The 24,258-nt window shown below is 35.4% G+C and overlaps 1 protein-coding gene across 2 annotated transcripts in view; it reads right to left on the minus strand.

The window, feature by feature from the left end:
• Positions 1-2,437: 2,437 nt before the first annotated feature.
• The window catches only part of LOC121382749 (band 7 protein AGAP004871-like), a 55,322-nt gene continuing 33,501 nt past the window's right edge, over positions 2,438-24,258 (minus strand). For both annotated transcript variants that reach the window (XM_041512322.1, XM_041512323.1), the window contains exons 2-8: positions 20,280-20,386; positions 12,425-12,497; positions 10,987-11,069; positions 9,058-9,261; positions 5,185-5,240; positions 4,673-4,751; positions 2,438-4,010 (exon numbers count right to left, since the gene is read on the minus strand). In XM_041512322.1, coding sequence (XP_041368256.1) covers positions 3,822-4,010; positions 4,673-4,751; positions 5,185-5,240; positions 9,058-9,261; positions 10,987-11,069; positions 12,425-12,497; positions 20,280-20,386 — 791 coding nt within the window. In that variant the 3' untranslated portion in view covers positions 2,438-3,821. The remainder of the gene's footprint in view (positions 4,011-4,672; positions 4,752-5,184; positions 5,241-9,057; positions 9,262-10,986; positions 11,070-12,424; positions 12,498-20,279; positions 20,387-24,258) is intronic.

Below are 24,258 nucleotides of genomic sequence, written 5' to 3' on the forward strand. Positions count from 1 at the left end.
GCCTTGTAACTGGTATATACTGGCCACCTTGTTGGTGCAGTGATCAAGACACCGGCCTTGTAACTGGAAAATACTGGCCACCTTGTTGGTGCAGAGATCAAGACACCGGCCTTGTAACTGGTATATACTGGCCACCTTGTTGGTGCAGAGATCAAGACACCGGCCTTGTAACTGGTATATACTGGCCACCTTGTTGGTGCAGTGATCAAGACAACGGCCTTGTAACTGGTATATACAGGCCACCTTGTTGGTGCAGAGACCAAAACACCAGCCTTGTAACTGGTATATGATGGGTTTCCTAGCTCTGTACTAGTTCAACCCAGTGACAGTTTAAAAAGGCTTACTGGGCTGTAAGACAACTATATGTACTTCCCACAGACAGGACAGCACATCTACCATGGTTTTTGATATGTCACATACATGTGGGGTACTAGTTGGGATTGAAAAAAACATATCAGGAGATCTTTCTCACAACTGTGCACTTACAGAGAGATTGGTCAAGGGTCAGACTGACCAAGTGTTCACTGTTACAAGATTAACACTGGGTTCGAATCCCAGTACTGGCTGCACTCATGTTAGTATCAATGGCTCAGTGATACCACTACACCAATTAACTTCATCTTTTCTAACTACCAAGAAGTAACCATGACACCGTCCAGGGGCCTTATTCACTAAACTCTTGCAACATTGTGATCTTGTAGTGCAATACAAAGATACTTGCAAGGATGACAGTGTTGTTTAAGAGAGCGTTGTGAATTACACCTCAAGTAGCTAAGATATGTTAGCACAAGAAATTATGCTTGAAGCTTAACTGAAATAAAGATGAAAATAAATAGAAAAACAAAATGCTGAAAAGGACACCATACAAGCACCTGTATTTCAAAGTTTCTGTATTTAGATCAGTGTCTTTCAGCCTTTAAATCTCTTCCTCACAAGAATTAAAGATTGTTTTGTTTAACGACACCACTAGAACACATTAATTTATTAATCATAAATTAGTGGATGTCAAACATTTGATACTTCTGACACACAAGACTTGAGAAATCCTGCTACAATTTTCCATTAGTAATAATAGATATTTTATATTATGCACTTTCATACAGACAGGACAGCATATACCATTGTCTTTGATATACCTGTTGTGGGGCATTAGTTGAGTTTCTTTAATTAAAATGTTGCAAGGAGTCAATAAAACAACATTTATTTTCCTTTACTGGTACCATGCACTTTGACCAAGAAACAGGTGGGATTTAGATCACAGATGCACAGTTGTCTTCAACAAAAGCATCACTGACAGCACTATAAATGTACAGTATGTGTAACTGAGGAAGGTAAAGCTACTTTGTAAATACAAATTCACCAACCTTCACTGCAATCTGAACAGAATACAGTATAAAAAGCATTCAATGAAAATTGTTTTTCATGACAAAAAAATATCATATATAATATGATATACATGTATTATGACAAAATTTAATACATGAAAAATTCTAAATATTTGTATTTTCATTAAACATTTTGTTCAGGTTTGCAGCGTGATTCCCTACACAAATTTCAAAAATAGCTATACAATTCTAAAACATTAAACAGTAGTTGCTAATCAATTTTCAATTACTAGAAGTGTTGCCAATCAAACGTTTGAAAACAAAATTTCACTTATCTTTATTATTTATCTTTCACCATTCCATAACAAACGATATGTTCATTTACCTTCAATGGAATCATCAGAGAATTTGAAGGAAAAAATATAGACAAGCAAGTAGGAAACCACACAGACCTATATTATTTGAGACATTGAAAATATGTTTATTTTTTTCTGTCAAAAAATGCATATGACCAGCAGTTTTAAGTTATTAATAAATTCGAAAGATAAAGTTCAGTATGGGAGACATCAATCAGATAGGATATGAAACATAAAGATAAAGTTCAGTATGGGAGACATCAATCAGATAGGATATGAAAGATAAAGTTCAGTATGGGAGACATCAGATAGGATATGAAAGATAAAGCATGAATGGGAACAGAACTCGTTGTAATGATAGGATTATAAGTCTTAAAATAAAATAAGAAATCAACAGCCAAGATAGTGGAAGTTACTTCCCCTACAAGAAGATCCTACGCCATTATGGGAGGAAACAGCAGCTATAATCGAAAAATTTTTTACCAATAAAAATAGATATGTTGCAGATTTAAAACAAGAAGAAGAAACAAGGCATTTTGTTCATTCAGACGTATGCCCCATTTTACAAAGTGATCTTAAAGCTGTCATCATCTTAGGTACATTAAGTAGTTATACACGTAAAATGTGGCCCTGGCTACATATTTTTAAAGATACGATGTCAAAACCATCATAGGCTATGATGTCACTACAACACATGCCATAGTGATGTCAGAGGCGGATCTAGCCCCCCCCCCCCGTAAATTTTGTGATAGATATAATTTTATTATATATATAAAAAAAAAATTTTTTTTTACAATCCCCATCCAAACCTCCCCCAAAGTTCCATTGGCATTCCACCTCATGTCACTGCCCCCCCTAAATGGATTTTCTGGAGCCGACATTGAATGTCATAGCCTTTAATGGTTTTACAATATCATAGGTGCAAAGATAGCTTTAAAAATATGGACCTTGGCCCTCATACTTATAAAATTGTAAAGTTTAGACTCAAGTCTCTAATAAGGTCTGGAGACTTTAATGCCATGACAACACATACAATGTGCATGTGTGTGACAACAGTAAACATTTAAGTCTAGACTAGTTTTATAAGCACAGGCTGCGTTCTTCTCCAAGAATAGAATCATTGCTACATGTAATAAGCTCAGATCTTGGATTAAAGCACAACATGTATGTCTATGAAATGTACAATATCTAAACTGCAACATTTTAAATTTTCAAAAATAATCCAATAAAAAATCTTGACTAATGATTTTATGATGCAGTTAATTAATATTTAACACAAAAATATTAAAATAATTATACCATATGTACATTATAGATACAACAAATATGAGAACACATTATTCATTCTGAAAGGAGCAATTAAAAAACCACTAATATGTAATCAATAGGCAAAGCAAGTTAAAGTCTATACGAGTCAGAAATGTGTTACTGGATATAATTTTAGAGTAACACTGTGTCTAATGTATTTTTAACACATGGTGACTGGTTGAAAAAGATATACTATGGTTTGATGATGTTATCTTCCTGGTAAGAAAACCTGTCTTCCACAATGACATCAAATTTACACACCCCAATGTTTTTTTTTATGGAGAAGCTGCCCATACTTCTATATATATCTTCTTAAATAAATATATGTTATACAGTACATGTGTCCACTTAGGTCTGCTTTCCATTAACACACAGAAATGTGCAAGCAGACGACTACAAATCATCGAAATGTATTTTTAACCCATTAATAAATACATATTGTTATGACATCACTATGTTGATAAAACTCGTGCACAGAAAAATAATTAATTGAAAGACTTTTTCTGAGAAGGCCGAATGCCATACAAATTACGTTAACGGAAAGTAGACCTTACTGTACATGGGTTGTAAACTGAAAAGTCTGATTCTCAACAATATGTCACATTTATTTCCTGGATGTTCATCTTTATAGACTGAACATCTCATTTGTTTTGTTTTATCAATTAAAGATATTTGTTACATACATCTGTACAAGAAAACCATAATACATGGTCAGGGCTGTAGCTCAAATGTGCATTTAGCTGGGATTTTCTTTAAGAAGAAGTGAAAAATTTGGTCTGATGATTTTTCATTGCTGTGGTCGGACATCTTGACTTAGCCAGTGATGTGACATCTACTTTCTGATAAAATGCTCCAACAGTGATATGGGTAGGGGGAAGATGATGGTGGAGTTCTTCTCAGATGATATGGAGTTGAGCGTCTGCAGGTACCGGAGCTGGAGGGCGGCGGGGGAGTCTGACATCACTTCTGCTGCTGCTTTCAGTGCAAACGAAGCCTTCTGTTCTCCCTCCGCAGCAATCACCTGCAAACAAACAATTAATTAACACTTGTAATTTCTGCAGAGAATTCTGTGTCACATTAATAATACTAGAGATTAGGGATCGGATGATTATTCGATGTTACCGAAAACCGTGGTTTTAGGCCCATGGGTCTGTGCACCATTTCCCAATTTCTGAGCCACGGTTCATTTCATTTCTTTTTTAAATGGTACATGTATAAACATATATCATCTGTATGGCATTGTCATGACGTTCACGTCTCAGACTCTATTAGAGTCTCGAATCTAGACTAAATTTTTTTTTATCGTGCAACCACTGTTTCTATGGACTGATTATGATGATAGATTAAAGCAAAGTCATAAACGTATACTAGCAGATTATGAATTTTGATGTCACATGCATAGCTACATTACAAAATTGATCATTTGACCTCTAGGTCATATTACAATGTGGCAGAAATAACAGAAATAATAGTTTTTCCCCTTAATTTTTATGGTCTGCAGGATAAAAATAATAACTAGTTACTTACGTTGGATATCTGCTTTATTCTGTTCAGGCCGAATGAGAAATTCCACGAGGCAGAGCTTCGCGGAATTACCCATTCTTACCGTCACAGAATAAAGCAGATATCTAACGTGAGCATGACCCTTGGGCTAAAATCCAACTTCTGGCTCGTGGAACTTACCTTGGCCTTTGCTTCCCTGGCAGCTTCAGCTTCTGCTGCCATTGCTCTCTGCAGTTGAACTGGCAGCCGCACGTCCTTACTGTAAGACACAGAAAATAGTTCATAATACATGTACAGTACACTCTGTCCAAACTGGCATTTGTGTCATCTGAATTTTTGTGTAAACCAACAGGATCTCAAAGACCCTATCATTGATAATAGCTTGGATTATATAACTAAAACATTATATAAATATATCATGGCATCACATCTTTTTGATAGGATAAGTGCAATAAATTAACAAATAGCGAAAATTACTGTCAAAAATTCAGAAAGATGTATATAATAAATATACCATTTCATAGTGTTTTTTTCAAATACAATTTTTATGTCAATTCGTGATGTGTGAAAATAGTAACAAGTTGTGAAAATATTGTTTTCACACATCACGAGTTGACATAAAATGTTTATTGAAACCCTATGAAAGAGCCTCTATATATACAGTTATACAATAAAATTGACATTATACTCACATTTCTACTCTCTCCACTCTGATTCCCCATCTATCTGTGGCTTCATCCAAAATTGTCTAAAATATAATAGAACACATTTAAAATTGAAATGTGCTGAATAGAAAAATATTTTAAGAAACTCCTCTTCAGGCCATAGGATTTCGAATTTCCTGTGAAAGACTTTGATGGTTCCATGTCTTGTGAACATGGGAACTCACAAGAAACTGTTTTTAAAAAATATAAAAAAATTTGTTGAATAGTCGTACTCAATGCTCAAATGCTATGATGTCACTGTGGAATCGCATATATGGAAAGCGGGTCTTATATTAAATGGACAGTTTAAAAAGTTGCATAATGATCAACAATATAAGTATATATTAAATTTTCTTGTAAAATGTAAAGATGGTACCGGGTACATGCAGACAAAAGACACATACAAATAATTTTATTTATAACTACATGCACATAGTGAAACCTCTATAAACTGGACCCTCTGTAAACCGGAATCTCCTCAAAACCAGATGTTTTTCAAGGTCCCTTTTTGAACATCTGTACAGAAGAGAACCTCTCTAAACCGGATACCTCTTAAAACCAAACTTTTCATTTGGTCCCAAAGGTGTCCGGTTGAGAGGAGTTTCACTGTACATGTTTTTAAAATTCATCATATTGCAAAATCTAACAAGGCTGATGGATAGGTTTAAAATGTGGTTTCTGATATTTATCATATTGCAAAATCTAACAAGGCTGATGGATAGGTTTAAAATGTGGTTTCTGATATTCTTGAGTTAATTAGGCCAACATTATATGTGGGATGGATTAATTTGCAATTAGTTACAGGAGTGTCGGAAGCAATTAAAAGTTGGTATGGCCATGAAAGCAATGCATATAATGAGATCTATACTTTGCGAGCACCATAGGACGAGAAAAACCATTCATGGCCCAAAAAGTGGTACGGCCATGGCCATAATGCTTCCGACACCCGATTTATCACAAATGTATGTAAAAAATGACAACTGTAACATTGAGAGTGCATCTTCAAATCTTATACATGTAGGTACTGACTCCCATCTAGACCTAGAGTTTTAACAGCAAAATGGATAGGTGAAAGGCGCACTGCATAATGATCAACAATATAAGTATATATTAAATTTTCTTGTAAAATGTAAAGATGGTACCGGGTACATGCAGACAAAAGTTACATACTTCTTTGTCCTTAAGCAATTAAAGGAAAGGAATATTTGTGTTGTGACACTTCAGCACACTTTTAAACTGTGGCCTTTGATTGATATGGCGATATATCCTACGACCCATTGTACTTCAGGTGAGCTCTCTACCAATAAGCTACATCCTGCTCCTTCTCATTAACCACCAACAGTTAACCATTATTATATTCCTGGACTAACAACACAGATAGCCACAGTGCTTATGTGTGTGTCCTGCAACGCATGCTTGAACCACAACTGAACAAAATACAAAAATCAAGTTAAAATAAATAGTAAATAACAGTTACAATAATTAACTATTATCCCCACTCATAGACAGACCATACAGCTAAGGTGTGTGCCCAAGACAGCATGCTTGAACCTTAATAGGATATAACCACCAAAAATCAAGTTAAAAAGAAATGAGTCAAACGGCTATATAAGTGCAATACACATACAGTCTCAAGGCACAATATGTAATTTGTTTACATAATGGAGACAAAGTTTGTTTGTGGTTAAGGACACCACTAGAGCACACCAATTTATTAATCTTCATCTACTGGATGTCATACATTTGATAATTCTGACATATGGTCTAAGAGGAAACCCACTGCATTTTTACATTAGCAGCAAGGGAATCTTAATTTTACATGCAGTTTCCTACAGACATGACAGCACATACCATGGCCTTTGATATACAGTCTATTCCACTGGTTGTAACGAGAACACGTGAAGTATGAGTCACAAGTCAACAAGGCATCACCTACTGTATACACAAGCATACCAAAGAAATATATACAGTGAAGTGACCTAAAACCCAGACCAATCAATAAATCACCTTGAGTAATGAGAATCTGCATCTCTGCTTTGTTTTACCCACTGACCGTTGAACTACCAGTGTCTTAATATGTCTCCCGCATATATCATACATTTACAGTGGTACTGGAACCTGCTGTGCATTACCAGACACAGTGCCATGGGACAGTGTGGAGCGTTCCGCCACGAAAACAACTCGATAAAATCATTATGCCTGGAAGTGATGTGAATGAGGAAATATGACCATTACTGTTTCATGTGAAGTAATTCTCCGTCCAAACTTGACTAGCGTAGTTATGTGCCAATTGATCTGCTAATAGCCACATCCATTTCAAACAAGCATTAGCCGCAGATTACCGTTTCAGCTTGCTTTGTCACCAAGCACTCGCAGAAGCCACTGTTTATCTATTCCTGCACTAATGGATGTGCAGCATTATCTCAAAATACCAATCTCATGTCATCAAGGAGAACAAACACACACAGTAAATTAGAAAAATCTTTACATTGTCCACAGAAAGTTTTTTGAATGAAAGAATTGTAAGGACTGCCAGTCACCGGAGAACAGGTTAAACAAAAAATAATTAGTGAAAATGTCAAACTAAAAAAAAAGAGAAAAAGGGCATAAATTTATTTAAATAAATTATGAGAGAGAAAAAAAGATTCAAATTACTGGAAAGGTCAGTTTTTTTTTTATCTAAGGCTATTAATGTGCAGCTGTGCTCATCTGGGATGGTGCATATAAAAGATCCCTTGCTGCTAATTGAAAAGAGTAGCTCATGAAGTGGCGACAGCGGGTTTCCTCTTTCTATATGTGTGTGGTCCTTAACCATATGTCTGACACCATATAACCATAAATAAAATGTGTTGAGTGCGTCTTTAAATAAAAGATTTCCTTCCTGTGCTCATCTTGTCAACAGCCAGATTAGCTAATAATGACTGCATGGCTCAGTCGTGTGTGGGTTAAAACATCTGATTTAAGGCTAGTAGGCAGTAGGTTCACATCCCGGTACTGGCTCGTGTGCATCATGATGGCTCAACGGGAAGGCCACCATCCCTCGATCACTCTCACTCTAACCTACTGACTTCAAAAGACAGCACAGATTGCTGAGGTGTTTGACCAGGACAAATGTGCTTGAACCAAAAAGCCAAATTATTATACTATTTGGCTTATAACATGTGGCACAAATGACTCACTTATTGGTAAGTTAAAAGCATTCCAGATTCCTAAACCTTGCTGATTTTGGTGCAAGTGCTGTGACAGTCTTATAACACCACTAACTACAAAACCATATTAACACATTCATACACACCAATTTCATTTTATCACAATCATAAAATCACTAAGTATAATCAGACACTTTGATGATCAAAAAGCAACAAGTAAAAATTGTTCACAGATCTCGACAAAGCCTGTTGCCGAAAGCAGTCACCAAATATTGCTATTTGTTTATTGATCCAATACCAAATTTACTGACTGCACATCTATCACATAAACTGATCTCACACTGTGTTTGGAAGTAATTGGTTCTTCATATCAAAGCCATTAACTTTGCCATGGAACATTCACAATGCAGATAACAAGCATGCATTTTTCACAAGTCCACAGATTTTTATATCAAATTTGTATAAAATTTTAAAGAATTTTGCTTAATTATGCTAGCACAATCTGGTTTGTTGAGGTAATAAATCGAACAACAAAGTCAGTATACATGTAGTCCTACCAGTTATTATGTGTGTGTATAGGTGTGTGCACATTTGTAGTGTAAAATTCATACATTAAAATAATTTTAAATAATGTTTCGTAAATAAGTAAATAAATAATAAATAAATAAATAAAATAAGATCTAATGCTTAACTGAATCCTATGAAAACCCACCTGCATGCTGTGACTTATGATATCTCGTTCCTGAAGAATTTCGGACAAATTCTTTGTGCCAAGAACATTTCTCAAGGTTGTTTGTGCCAGCAGTTGTGTGGAGTGTGAGGCGTTCTCGACATTCGCCACGGAAACCGTCGGGTTGTGTATTCTGTAGTATACTACAGCGTCTACAGACACGGTGACACTGTCTTTTGTTAACACCTGTAAATAAACAAAATGATAATAATTATCATTATGGTATTTAAAGTGACAAACAGCAATTTAAATTTTAAATATTCAAGTGTATGCACAATACAGTACTTATTGACTCAATGGCTGACTCGCTAACTTACTGACTCAATAACTGACTGACCGACTCACTCATTCACCCACTCATTGGCTGTCTGACTAACTTACTGACTCAATGACTGAGTGACTTACTCATTCAATGGCTGACTGACTCAACTTGTTGACTCAATGACTGACTGACTTACTCAATGGCTGACTGACCAACTTATTGACTCAATGGCTAGCTGACTGACTTACTAGCTCAATCACTTAATGGGTGACTGATTCGATGAGTGACCGACTGACTAACCCAGTGACTGACTCAGTGACACACTGCTAAATGATGGGTTCATAAATGTATATATCTAGCAAACAAAACATAGATGGTCATGATTAGGCATCAACAAGACGAAGTCCTGATGGTCTGTTGTTACTTAACCTTGATAATCACTGGGGAGAAAAAACGAACTTTAAGACCATACAGAGGCTGCAGCTGTTTTATATCCAAGACTGCAAGCTTCAGTAATTGGCAACCTAGCTTTCACATGAAAGAAGTACCATATCACACAAAAATAGACAATTTTCTCAAATAATCACATGCAGTATTGATTTTTTCTTAAAAACTTTGAGACTGATGAGTGTCAGAATGACTGATTACAGCACTGCATCACACTTAGTGACACAGATTGTTACACACAGGTTTAGGACAAACAATAATGAATGTTTAAAGTAAAGCAAGCAAACTGACAAGGGTTTGTGGACTGGCTGTCTTAGGTGTGATATTTTCCGTTCACAATTTTGTTGTGCGTAGAAAGATGACGAACAAAGCATTTAATCAAAATTCATGTTTGTTGTATGCAACCATTAGATTTTAAAAATATTTATCATCAGGGATTTTCAGCATATTATTTACAAGCCCAAATGTAAGCATATGTGTATAGTAATTCTAAAGGCTTTATTATGTCATAAGTGTAGGCCACATTAATGTTGTTGTTTGTTTGTTTTTTGTGGGGTTTTTTTTGCGACCTCAAACAAGCTGTAACCTGGAAATTAATACATGCATACATGCAATTAAACACACAATTTCTATCTGATTTATAGTAATTTGGACGGTTGTTCAAATGTAAATAAACAATATGTATATACATACATATATACATACATACATACATACATACATATCATACATACATATATCATACACACATATATCATACATACATACACCTACATACATATATATGAATTTAATCTGTATTTGCACAAAATGTGAATGTACAACATTGTGAGTGAGAATCTGCATTAATTTATGTAACATACTTTAAAATGAATGATAAACAACTTTAGGCGATGAAACTTTGGGGCCATTAAAGAAAATATTACATATTAATAATGTAATGGAGGGAAGGGGAGAGGATATCATAGGATGCATTCATAAAATGGGAGAAAATTACTAATCAAGATCGGAGGTGTACATGGAAGTGAGTGGGTGGTTTGAATATGAACCTAGCAGACCTTTTGTCTACCCTTTTTTTTTAATGAATATTACAGTTTCTCTTTACCCATATATTGGCATACTTTTCAGTATAAAAATAAGAGTAAGACCTTATGCTAAATTAATTATCATGTTATCTATACACCTAGCTATGTTTTACTCACCTCCTGTGGTGGAACATCAAAAGACACTGTTCTTAAATCCACCTTAGTGTACTGTTCAATGCATGGCAGAACAAAAAATATTCCTGAAATTTAAACAACATGAACTAAATATCAAGCAGTTTATGATCAACAACTTACTAAATGACCCCCCCCCCCCCCCCCCCCCCCCCCCCCCCCAAAAAAAAAAAAGAAAAAAAAAGTACATTACAAACAAGAATGCTGCAGAATTAAATACTGGGCTTGTTATAAACTGCTTTTCGTGTAAAAAAAAAAAAATATTATTTTTAAAAATTAAATTCATGATTAATCTAGTTCTATTAAAATAATAATAATAATAATAATAATACTAAGTCAACACAAACACCAGTCCCCCACATGCTATATCAGTGGCGGATTCAGAAAATCAAATTTGGGGGTGGGGACAACATTCATGAAGGGATTCCTCGGATTCTCAAACGTTTAAAAAAAACAAAAAAAACAAAAAAACAAAACAATTAGGGCCCCCTATAGATCTTCCACTGTATACATAGGGCTTCTTTTGTCATTGTCATTAAACAATGCTATTTTCTTTTCCATCAACAAAGGTTGATAATCATCCTCCTTCAATTGGAAAATGGATTGACCAGTATTTACTCAGGCTATGATCGATACAACAACTTTTAATAGAAAATGATGTTTGCTTTCCGATATCACTTGAACTGTGGTATATCAGGTACTGCATTATACCTTGCATAGGACAGGACTTAGCCCAGTGGTAATGCAATTGCTGTATATGTGGTTGATCTAGGATTGATCCCAGTTGGTGGGCCCATTGGCCTATTTCTTATTTCAGCCAGTTCACCACAATTGGTATACAAAAGGCCATGGTATGTGCTATCCTGTCTGTGGGATGATGCATGATCCCTTTATTGCCACAAATGGACAAAATGTACCAGGTGTTTTTCTCTAAGACTGTATATCAGAACTACCAAATGTTTGACATCCATTAGCTGATGATTAATAAATCAATGTGCTCTAGGGTGTTGTTAAACAAAACAAACTTTATACCTTACATTTTAAACATGAATAGCTCAGTGGTAGATTGCTCACCTGAGGTACAGTGGGTGGTAGGATCGATTGCCCGGTACCATCAATGGAATAGTGGATTTTCCTATCCCAAACAGTACCCCATAATTAGCACATCAAAGACCAAGGTATGTACCATCTTGTCTATAACAAAATGTATATATAAAAGATCCTGCCTATGCGAAAAAATATAAATAAAAGTAACCTATGTGGTAACAGCCAATTTGTTCTCTTTCACATCAATGAACTGACTGTTATCCTTGTCTTTCCCCTCTTTTTCAAAACTACACCTGTAAGATTACAATATATAGCAAAACAAATAAAAATTACCCCCCACTCCCAATACAACCCCAACAAACTGTAGGCATCCTACCTGGCCCCTTCGCCCCTCCACTCAAAAGACGACCTAATCTGAAAATGACTGCTCTTTCATACTCCTGGACAACCTGCAAGACATAATTAAATTTAATTTTTACATGCTATCTAGAACTTAAACGGACATTCCTGAGTTTGCTGCATTGTAAGATGTTTCCGACTAATAAAATATTTCTATGATTAAATATATTTTCTTGCTTAGAATATCAGTGTCTATATATTCAATGCGGTTTTGGTCGTCTTAATATTTGTAAGAAGCCTTAACTGGAATTTTTCTTCAAATAATTTTGTATGTACGAAAAAATTATATTTTAGGAAATAAAATGAAATTTAACCTGGTAAAATATTAGAACAATCAGAAACACAGCCAATAATTACCATCGTTAAAACGTCTGTTAGTCGATAACATCTTAAAAACTGCAGCAAACTCGGGAATTATATCCCTTTAAGCCATCTAATTCAAAATTTAATACTAATAAAAAATTATCATTTAAATCCTAGACAACCTGGAAGAGACAATTTTAAGATATTATATTTAACTAGCACTTAAGTTGGGCTGGGATTTAGCTCAGCTGGTTGAGTGCTTGTATTGCAGGATCGAACCACCTCGGAGGATCCATTCAACTGGTTGGGTTTTTTCTTATTCCATCCAGTGCACAACAATTGGTCAAAGGCCCCCTGCGCGTGCTGTAACCTCACCGTGGTGCAGGGGTGTAACATTCTCTTTGAGAATGGCGAATACAGCACAAATTGAAGTTTAGAGTAAAATTCGGTGTCCGTAAAATTCTGTGATATTTGTATTTGTATTTTTGCACAGTTCTTTACACTGTTTTTGTTTGAACCTTGAATTTTTATATTGATGTTGATCATCACTTTATTTATTTGCATTACCATAGTTTGACACCCAATAGCCGATGTATTTTTCGTGCTGGGGTGTCGTTAAACATTCATTCATTCATTCATTCATTCATTCATGGTCAATGGCTGTGGTATGTGCTTTCCTGTCTGTGGGAAAATGCATATAAAATATCCCTTGCTGCTAATGACAAAATGTAGTGGGTTTCATCTGATGAAGTCAGAAATACTAAATGTTTTGCATCCAATTGCTGATAATTAATCAATCAATGTGCTCTAGTGGTGTCATTGAACAAACCAAACTTTAACTTTAGAACTTAATTCATGTTACCCACTAGAAAAATATATCATTTACCGGGGTAAAGATTAACGTTATGACAATGAGCTAAGCAGTTTAAATCTATTTTACTGTACATGTAGTTTGTATTCCCAGTGTAATGAGTAAAACAATTGTATACTTGATAATTTTCAGTATGTATACTATATGGCTGCAGATGAAAACAATTAAATGAATTACATGTAGGTCACTATTCAAGGAAAATCAATATGCTCTAGTGGTGTCATTAAACAAAACACTTTCAACTTTTAACTATTCAAGGGAATTAAATCATAGTAATTTTTCCTTTTAGCCAACTAGTAATTTTAATGTAAGATTTTCAATAAATTAAAAGCAATTGAAACAGCCTTTATTGGAAATGAAAACACAAGTACTGTCTGCATCTCCTGATATTTGGCTACATGTCCAACTTGGTAACAAAAAATGTGTCTAATAATTATGGAGTCGATCCCAATTCTCTCAAGTGAATATTTCTGGGACAGTCCAGATAATTGTTACACACATGCATGTGCACTGCATGCACACACACACACACGCACACACACAGGCACTGAGACACACACACATCCACACAAACAGATACACATTTACACAAACACTAGGGTTGGATACTGCCAATCATTTTCTTATTGTTTCTTTTCACCCCATCCCAACCAGTGCCCTGTGACTATTAGAACACCAATGCCATGGAATGTACTGTCCTGTTTATAAGAAAATGCATATAAAAGATCCCTTGCTGTTTTATCTGTATGTGCAACCTATTGTGGTAGCTAATCAATTGTGGTAAGTGTAACATACAGTGTCAGCAGATTTGTTATCATTCTCCATCACTATTGACCAACTGTCGAAATAACTATATTATATTAGACACCAAACAGCCATCTCACTTCAGCCAGTGCACCACGACTGGTACATCAAAGGCCGTGGTATGTGCTATCCTGTCTATGCTAATTGAAAAGAGTTGCCCATGAAGTGGTGACAGTGGGTTTCCTCCCACAGTATCTGTGTGGTCCTTAAGGGTGTATACTACCAAATCAAATCCCATAGACGACAATAGTAACATATGCGGCTAAAACTCCTACCTGCAACGTATCAACCGACATAAACGCCACGGATATAAATACTACCACCCCTTACACTTAAAGTGAATCAGAAACAAATGGGGGTCAAGCTGCTCGTTTCTGAGATAACGGGTAGCGTCTATGACTACCCTAGTTTCGCACAAAATTTGAGTACTTTTTTTTACAGGTACCCCATACATGTTTCAAGCACAAGGCTACTTGACACATTGGTACTAGATGAAATAAAATTGCACATTTATTTTACCCAGATGAAACTATTATTTTTTACAACCAACACACTCACATTTATAACCAATCACAGGACTTGTGGTGTTCACTTCTCTATCAAAAGTTGGGTGCACCTCGAACTTTGACCCAGCCGGAAGTTATTTGGTATAGTACTACCTATACTGATAACATACATTTTTCAAAAAGTGTCCAGCTATGTGTCTTTATGACAACCAGGATCTGGTGTATTCTGACATAAACTGACAACCTCACTGAAAGTGTTGTTTCTACAGTGCAACCTAATATAATGTACACCTCAAAAAGCATATATATTGCATATAGTTTTTGTACAAATGCAATATGTCATATTAAACAACAAAATGTTTTAAAATAAAACTCCTGAAGATATTTACTTTCAGTTGGGTGTGTGTACTCAGGTATATATGTAGAGACAACAAAGATAGTCAGAGTACCTCTACCCCTTTAAAGAATGCCATTAAAACACATGCACTTGATTGACCCCTAGATTATGAAGACCTTAACAGGCACATCAAAGAAATATCAGTATTAAAAAAATACACTGTCTGAGGAAGGAAACACAAACATGACTGTACCTGTATGAAGTAATGACTTAATGTCCTGAACATTAGTGTTGGGAGGAAATCCTGTATGCTGGGTGTGGGTGTCTTCAAGTTACCAGGTGTGGGAATTTCAAATCCATCGGCCATGCTGATTTTCATAATGAACCATCAAAACCATTGGCAGCCACCAATATTCCTGACTATATTTTATTTATAGCCTACTGTAGTTGGAGGTTTTAATAGTTGTAATATCTGGAATAATCATGCAGCTTTAACACATTTATTTTTGATTAATTACTGAAAAAAACTATTTTTAAATGACAAAATTACCCGAACATCTATTTTCTTGCATTATTTTCTAATCCGGATGAATACAATATGTACATTAGATGTATTCCTACAATCTGTAATCCAGCATTTTATTTAGCTAGTAACATTAGGTAATACAGCTTTAACAATAAAATAAATTATCAACTTAATCCAAGGCAGATAATCAAATCTGAAAAAATTGGTTCTGAATCTAGTATAAACTCAAAATGCTTTTCATGAGATCTAACTAAGTGATTATTAAGAAACAAAAATGATCTGGAGATCTAAGTATATGTTTAACAACCTTATTGTTATGTACAAATAAGAACAGAAGGCACAATAGTGACAACAAATTTAATTATGTTTTTGGTAAAGTTTTTCTTCAAATTTACTTTAAATTTTGCATAAAACTACAAATTTGTCTAAAATATAACTTAGCACCCTATAAATATGTCAAAATGACAATAAAAATCAACTTCTTTACAAATTTGAGTTTTCAGAATTTCATACATAAAAAATTAACAATGTTAATGGAAACTAAAGACATTAACCCACTATTGGCACATGCTATTTTTAATATAAAAATAAATTGCTATTAAAATCTTAGTTCAGGTTGCCTATATATAATACCATATTTAAGAGCAGTTGTATATGGCAAGTCAAATACCATGTAAAAAGAAATTATTGAAATCTTTACAGTATGAATTATAGGCCAAAACCAACTTTTCTTCAGTGCTAACTTTGATTCAAACTCCATTCAGAGCCATGTACAGAGATTATTGTCAAGGTCAAGGTCATTGTGAACTTGCATGATCGAGTGATGGCTAATTAATCAACCAGTATAGTTTAATTAAATAAAATGACAAAATCATAATATTTTTTATTATGCACTGAATATGTGCTATAGGGTGTATACTACCAAATCAAATCCCATAGACGACAATAGTAACATATGCGGCTAAAACTCCTACCTGCAACGTATCAACCGACATAAACGCCACGGATATAAATACTACCACCACTTACACTTAAAGTGAATCAGAAAAAAATGGGGGTCAAGCTGCTCGTTTCTGAGATAACGGGTAGCGTCTATGACTACCCTAGTTCGCACAAAATTTGAGTACTTTTTTTTACAGGTACCCCATACATGTTTCAAGCACAAGGCTACTTGACACGTTGGTACTAGATGAAATAAAATTGCACATTTATTTTACCCAGATGAAACTATTATTTTTTACAACCAACACACTCACATTTATAACCAATCACAGGACTTGTGGTGTTCACTTCTCTATCAAAAGTTCGGTGCACCTCGAACTTTGACCCAGCCGGAAGTTATTTGGTATAGTACTACCTTAAGCATATGTCTGATGCCATATAACCGTAAATGAAATGAGTTGAGTGCGTCGTTAAATAAAACATTTCCAAACAGCCATCACTGTCAATGTGAGGAGGTGTTGTAAAACCAATATTCTGTTTCACGGAGGTGTGAATCCTATGTTCCAACAGATCCATACAAATTGTTTGTAAAACCCACAATGAACTCTGTGAATTAACCTAGGCAATACCGTAAACATATCACAGTTATTGAGAACTGTACGTGTTCATATAATCAGATATTGGTTATAGACAAATGGGCGCTTAACGACGAAAGTAATCATTTATACATTAATCATTCAAAGAATGGTAATTACACATTTGGTATTGTAAAAATGTTTTATTGTGCCAGTATGATCTAACACAAAGGGATATTGTTCAAAGCAATCCCATGATGTATTCTGATGGACAAACATCTCCATTTGGAAGTAGTTTGTTTTGTTTAATGGCACTATTAGAGCACACTGATTCATTTATCATCGGCTATCGCCAGCTACTGGATATCAAACATTTGGTCTTCAGAGGAAATCTGCTACATTTTTTCATGAGCATCATGGAATGTTTAATATGGACTTTCCCATGGACAGGACAGCACATACCACAACCAGTCATGGGGCACTGTTTGGGATGAAACCCCCCCCCCCCCCCCACAGTAGGTTCGCTGTGGGGTTTTCATCCTACAACCTAAGCTCTACTGACTGAGCTAAATTCTGCCCTATGCCATTTGTAAGTACATATAGCAGAATTAAAAGCCCTCCTGGTAATCATTCCAGGCAAAGAATTTGAAATTGAAAAGTAGTTCCACACATAAGACAATAGAAATTATAAGAACAAATTACAATTGACATAGACAGGGCCGGAAAAAATTATAGAACTTGAAGAAAATTATCTTTTTAGACTATTGACTACTCAGTTGCCCCCCCCCCCCCACCCCCCACCCCAACAAAAAATCATAGCTACAGCCCTGTCATTATATTAAACTGCAGCTTTAATTACATGTATTTTGAATTTACTGAAAAACCCCCTAAAATTCTAAAATTGAATGTTTCTCCATATGTTGTTTATAGATACAGGTGTTTAAAATGTTCAATGTTAAACTATATCAAATTTGTTAAAATTTTATATCAACATCAACTTTAATTTATTTTTTAATTAATAAAAATTCAAACCTTTTGAAATATCTCTCATTTTTATTTGTAGACTGCCCCAGAGAATCCCCATACCAAGTTTTAGAATGAGCCAATCAAACCACTTTGTAGAAAGTTGACCATAAAATTATCAATGTTGAAACATGTACATGTATATACACATCTCTATGTATTTGCTTGCAGACACCCCATAGAATATCAGAACCATCCAACCAAAAATCTAAGAGATAGATTTCATATATTCCAATGGTAAAACTTAAAATTATTTATTTTAAATTTAATAACAAATTTAATTCTAAACTTACGAAATATTTCTCTATAAATTTGTTTGTAAACAGATTTGTTCTGTTTCATGTACATCAGTAAATTCTGTTATAATTATTTAAAATTGTTTAAAATTGTTAGAATTAATACATGTATGACATGTTAGAATTACTGTATATCTTCGCCTATAAGTCGAATTTTTTTCACCCAAAAATTATTTTATAACTTGGGGGGTCGACTTATAAGAGGGTAAAAAAATTTCACCCAAAAATATTACCGTTTTGGGGATTAATTTACAAGTTTTATTGTTGAAGTATGCCCTGTATTTATACTCAAATATGTTAATTTGACACATTTATTTTTTATAACCTTTTTTTTTTTGGCATTAGAACGGTTTTGGTTATGCAAAAAGGCGTGCGATCTCACTCACATGCCAAGAGAACAGTCCACTTAGTTAAAATAACAGTCATCACTAATAGCAAAAATGTAAACAATACTAACTACTTGTTGCCTGAGTTTATTTTGAAATCTGGTCACTGGCATTAATGGTTGTTCAAACAACATTTTGTCGGTGATTAACTTCATGAATATTACTGAGCTTTCTCTTAAAACAACTTAGACTGATATCTGCAGTTCACTAGAGCAATACATAAAAACCAGTGTACTTTCGAAAGTTATCCTCCTTACATGTATTAATATGGCGGAAAAATGTGATTAAATGATACTTTCAGTTTTATTGTAGTGATCTGTTGTCAGTGTTTATAAATAAAGTTGTTGTCTGCACAAAACCATGCTGTACAATGCCATATGGTAACAGCCAAACTGCTTTCACTATCTACTAAGGGAATATTTTGTTTTGATGCTATGTTACTTGTTTGCGATGTACAAAACGTGAAAACCGAAGTTTGTAAAATAATTTTCTTTTGTTCAAATATTGTACATTATTGTTCTCATGTGCTGAAAATAAGAAATACTTCAGTATTTATAAGTTGTTTTTCATGGGTCGACTTATAAACGTGTCAATAAAAAAATACGTTTTCAGGGCTTGAAATTAGGGACTCGACTTATAGCCGAGATCGACTTACAGGCGAAGATATACGGTAATTCCCTCATTCAACTACTGACGGAAAAGCTGAAACTTCACAATGGGGATTCCCCTTAGTCCATATATTATTATTAATTTACTGAAGGAAAGAGTTTGATTGTTATTTCACAGTATTCTATATTGATGAAATGTTATACACTTGAAATTATAAAAAAAAAAACATGATAATTTTTGACATTCATGCAAGTCATGTATATTAACCACAGAATCACTTTACACACTGTATGAAATGTTGAAATTTGGTCCTAAATCAAAGCAGTTCAATGTGGGCACATACTCAGACCTGTGTTGGCACAGGTCCAAAACTTATTTTCGTGCTTATTTCAAATTAAGGTTCAAGCATGCCGTCCTGGGCACACACCTCAGCTATCTGGGCTGTCTGTTCAGGACAGTTGGTTAGTTGTTAGTGGTCAGTGGTTAGTGAGAAAGAAAGGGTGTAGTGGTCTTACACCTACCCATTGAGTCATTAAAACTCACCCAGGGTGGGAGCCAGTACTGGGCTGCGAACCAGGTACCTACCAGCCGTATGTCCAATAGCTTAACCACAACACCACCGAGGCCGGTGGAGTGAGTAACTGAAGAACTCACCTTTATACAGACACAGAGTGAGAGAGGAAACGTGAGCCCGACCAGGATGTAGGAGATGAGAATCAAGATGATAGCACATGGTCCAGTTTTGTCCTGGGAGTCCTCAGCTAGAAAAAATCAATTAAAACAATCTATAAGTAAGAGCTAGGTGGTATTGAAATTCCAGCTTCAGTATCGGTATCAGTATTTTGGGGGCGATTTACCTCGGTATCGATATGGTATTCGGTAATGACACAATACAGATATTGAGCGGTATTTTCGGTATATACTCTGCTTTAAATGCATGCCCAAGTTAAGGCTCATCTGCTAATTTTTTTTTCAAGTTCCAAGTTTATTTATTGCCTTAAGTTTTAAAACTCATCAGCATACATTATAAATACATATCTATATACAATATGTAGAGTAAAATGGTGGGGAGTGATTTTCACATAATATGGTAAATCATCTAAATAAAATTAAATTCCATACACGAGGCCCTCATCTCTCTGCTTTTCAGCTATTTTGCGTTTGTCCGATTTATTGTTAGTGCTATACTAAATGGTGGGAAACATTTTTCAATACCAAGATTTCTGTATTTTTGATATTTGCTTGGTACAGTAAATTGGTATTGACATGATACCGATACTGAATGGTATATACAGTATACTGCCCCCCCCCCCCCCACCCCTAATGTGGTTTGCTCCCCAATATAAAAAGTATAGTTAATTATTTTTCATGAATTTACACTCTGTTGTACTTTCTACATTACTGCATGTATTTACTAATTAGATGTTAATCACATTTACTAACTCATTCATTCATTTCAACTTATTTTCATGCTTATATCCAATTACGGTTCAAGCACGATGTCCTGGGCACACACCTCAGTTATCTGGGCTGTCTGTCCAAGACTGTGAGTACCCTTGCTTAAATTCCAATGGAACAATCTTTATTGGCAGCAACATTCAAAGCTTTAGATTGTACCAGCTATGGTGAAAAACATTGTATTCAAACTATGTATGCCCAAATTGACCTCAAAACATTTCATGTCAAAACCACTCAGGCCCATAGCCCGGGTCCCCCAAATAATTTAGGATTTAAAAAAAAAAAATTGATAACCTTTACATCTCGACCGAATGTAAAAGTTGTAGTGAGACTAATGGATCGAGATTAACAGCGAGAGTTACAGTAATGGGCAAATAACCTTTGAATCATGCCCCTGGACCCCCCCAAATAATGTCTACCATCTTACGGGCCTACCACTGAAATATGAACCTTTAATTACGTTAAAATAACCTGCAATGCATTTCTGATTATCTATAACTCTTCAGCAGCTGTTATAACAAAATTACTGTATTTACAAAGACCACTGTGTGCAAAGAACAGACAAAAACCTGTTGTGCTCATAAGCTCTGGACATTAAATGATTAATCTCCATTATTATGGACAGGATTAAACAAAGGTTATTAATGTGTGTTCTCGTTAAGTTCATACTACAGGCAGGTGCAGCAAGTCATGCATGCGAGCAATGCAGGTATTTTGTATTTGTTTATTGACTGTAAGCAGTTCAGCTCATAAGTACATAATTATTTAAGAATTGAACGTGAAAATATTATGGGAGTTAAATAGTTGAATGTATGTAAATACAGATGGATTTTTCCAAAAATATTTTTTGATATACAATGTTCTTAACCGATTATATAGTGGACAAATTAGTACAAAATGATATTCATCTTCAGTATCGTCGGTACAAATGAAACACACTCTTTTTGAATTATCTACATTTTGATATCTGCCAGTTTCGATGGCGAGATTGTGAGCTGATAGGCGGAATTTACTAATACATATTCTAAAATGGGTAGGTATATATTTACATAAGTAATACTGTAAACAGAACATTTCAATAAAATATTTATAATAGATACCTTTTGGAGACGCACATATCTGGCCTCTAATAACTTGCTTCGCTTGATCTAACAATCTTTGCTTAATAACTGGCAAGAAAGTGGTTTCAAGTTGTTGTTTAATCCATATGTCTCCAAATCCAAGCGTGTTAAGCACACTTTTAACCTGATAAGCCCAGTTATGTTCGTTATGAAGTTCGACAGTCGTATAAGTGACGATAGCAGTTCTTCAGAATGCAGTTGTCTGTGTTCAGGATTTTACACCAATATTTTATCATATTAAATAATCTAATATTTCGTAGTGGGACTCGACCGAGTTCTGCATAAGTAGTCTTTTGCAGAAATCGAGGTGGACTCTTTCGACAAAGTTTCCTTTGTGAAAACCCCACATCTCTGACGCATAACTAATAATACTGGTAATATAACTGTCAAACAATGATAAAAGTGTTGCATTATTCAGATATAAAGGTTTCGTTTTAGCCAATAATGCAAACAACGCCTTTTTGCCTTGATCCGCTAAATGTTTTTCAGCAGTTGTGAATTTATTATTATAGTAAAAAATAAATCCTAGATAACAAAATTTATAAACAAATTCTATAATTTTACCCTCGTAAACCACATCTCTGTTATTCTGAGCCCCCCCCCCCGTTTCTAAAAACCATTATTTTAGTTTTTTCAATATTAACTTCCATTCTCCATTGTTTTGAATAATCTAGTAAAGAATCTAACATGTTCTGTAAGCCGCTGACAGACTCCGAAAAAAGCACTAAATCATCTGCATACATTAATAGAAATAAGTTTAGGTCTCTACAGTCATAAGATATACAATCTTTTTCAATAAAGTTCATCTCAAAGTCATTGACATATAATGCGAACAAAATTGGTGACAATATTTCACCTTGCATTAAGCCAAGGTTGTTTGGGAAATATTCTGTTTGTTGACCATTTACGGTTACACAGCTCTGGACATTATGGTAAAGCAAACGAATGACTGATGCAAGTTTTCCTTTGATACCAACTTTAGCAAGTTTACACCATAAGTTCTGTCGGTCAATATAATCAAAAGCTTTTTTAAAGTCCACGAAAGCACAGTATAACCTTTTTTTAGTAGACAGAGTCTTAGTGATAATAGAATGTAATGCAAAAATTGCATCGGCTGTTCCTCGTGCTGGCTGGTAAAACATCCATGTCACAATACCTGGCTAATCAATTGTATAATACTACCCAAACTTTCTACAATTAAGGCATAAATAATAAAACTATACAGTGGCAGATCCTGAAAATCCATTGGGGGGGGGGGAGGGGGGGGCTCAATGAATGGATTCCTCGGATTCTCCAACATAAATATATACTCTTCAAAAGAAGAAACGCAAAACCACATTGTCGTAACATTTGGAGAATTGATTTAATTATTGAATGGTGAGTCCGATAATTACCAAATGTTGCAGGATTGTTCACAATTCACTCTAGTCCATTGTGAGTAAGTGATAGGACACACCACCAAGGTCAAGGTCATCTGGAGTCAATACCGGGTGTGGCCTCCGCGTGTGTTGACAACTGCCTGGCACCGCCTGCCCATTGAAGCAACCAGAGTACGGATGACGTCCCGGGGGATGGTGGCCCACTCGGCCTGCAAGGCTGCTGCCAGCTCGGGCAGGGTCTGGGGCTGTGGTTGTCGCTGTCGGAGGCGTCGGTCCAACTCGTCCCATAGATGCTCAATTGGGTTCAAATCCGGTGATATCTATGGCCAAGGAAGGACATTAATGTTGTTGTTCTGTAGGAAAGCCGTTGTGAGACGTGCTGTGTGAGGCCTGGCGTTGTCATGTTGGAACACTGCGTTGGCGTTGGCCATAACTGGAACGATGTGTGGCCGGAGGATCTGGTCAATGTAGCCCTGTGCATTCAGGTTGCCCTGCACGTGGACCAGGTCAGTTCTGCCAGTGTGTGAGATGGCTGCCCACACCATGACACTACCCCTGCCGAATCTGTCCACTTCCTGCACGCAGTTTGCCGCATAACGTTCACCACGACGCCTATACACGCGACATCTTCCATCATGACGTCGGAGCAGAAATAGGGACTCGTCACTGAACCAC

This window comes from Gigantopelta aegis, chromosome 10 (genome assembly GCF_016097555.1).
Source record: "Gigantopelta aegis isolate Gae_Host chromosome 10, Gae_host_genome, whole genome shotgun sequence".
NCBI lineage: Eukaryota > Metazoa > Mollusca > Gastropoda > Neomphalida > Peltospiridae > Gigantopelta > Gigantopelta aegis.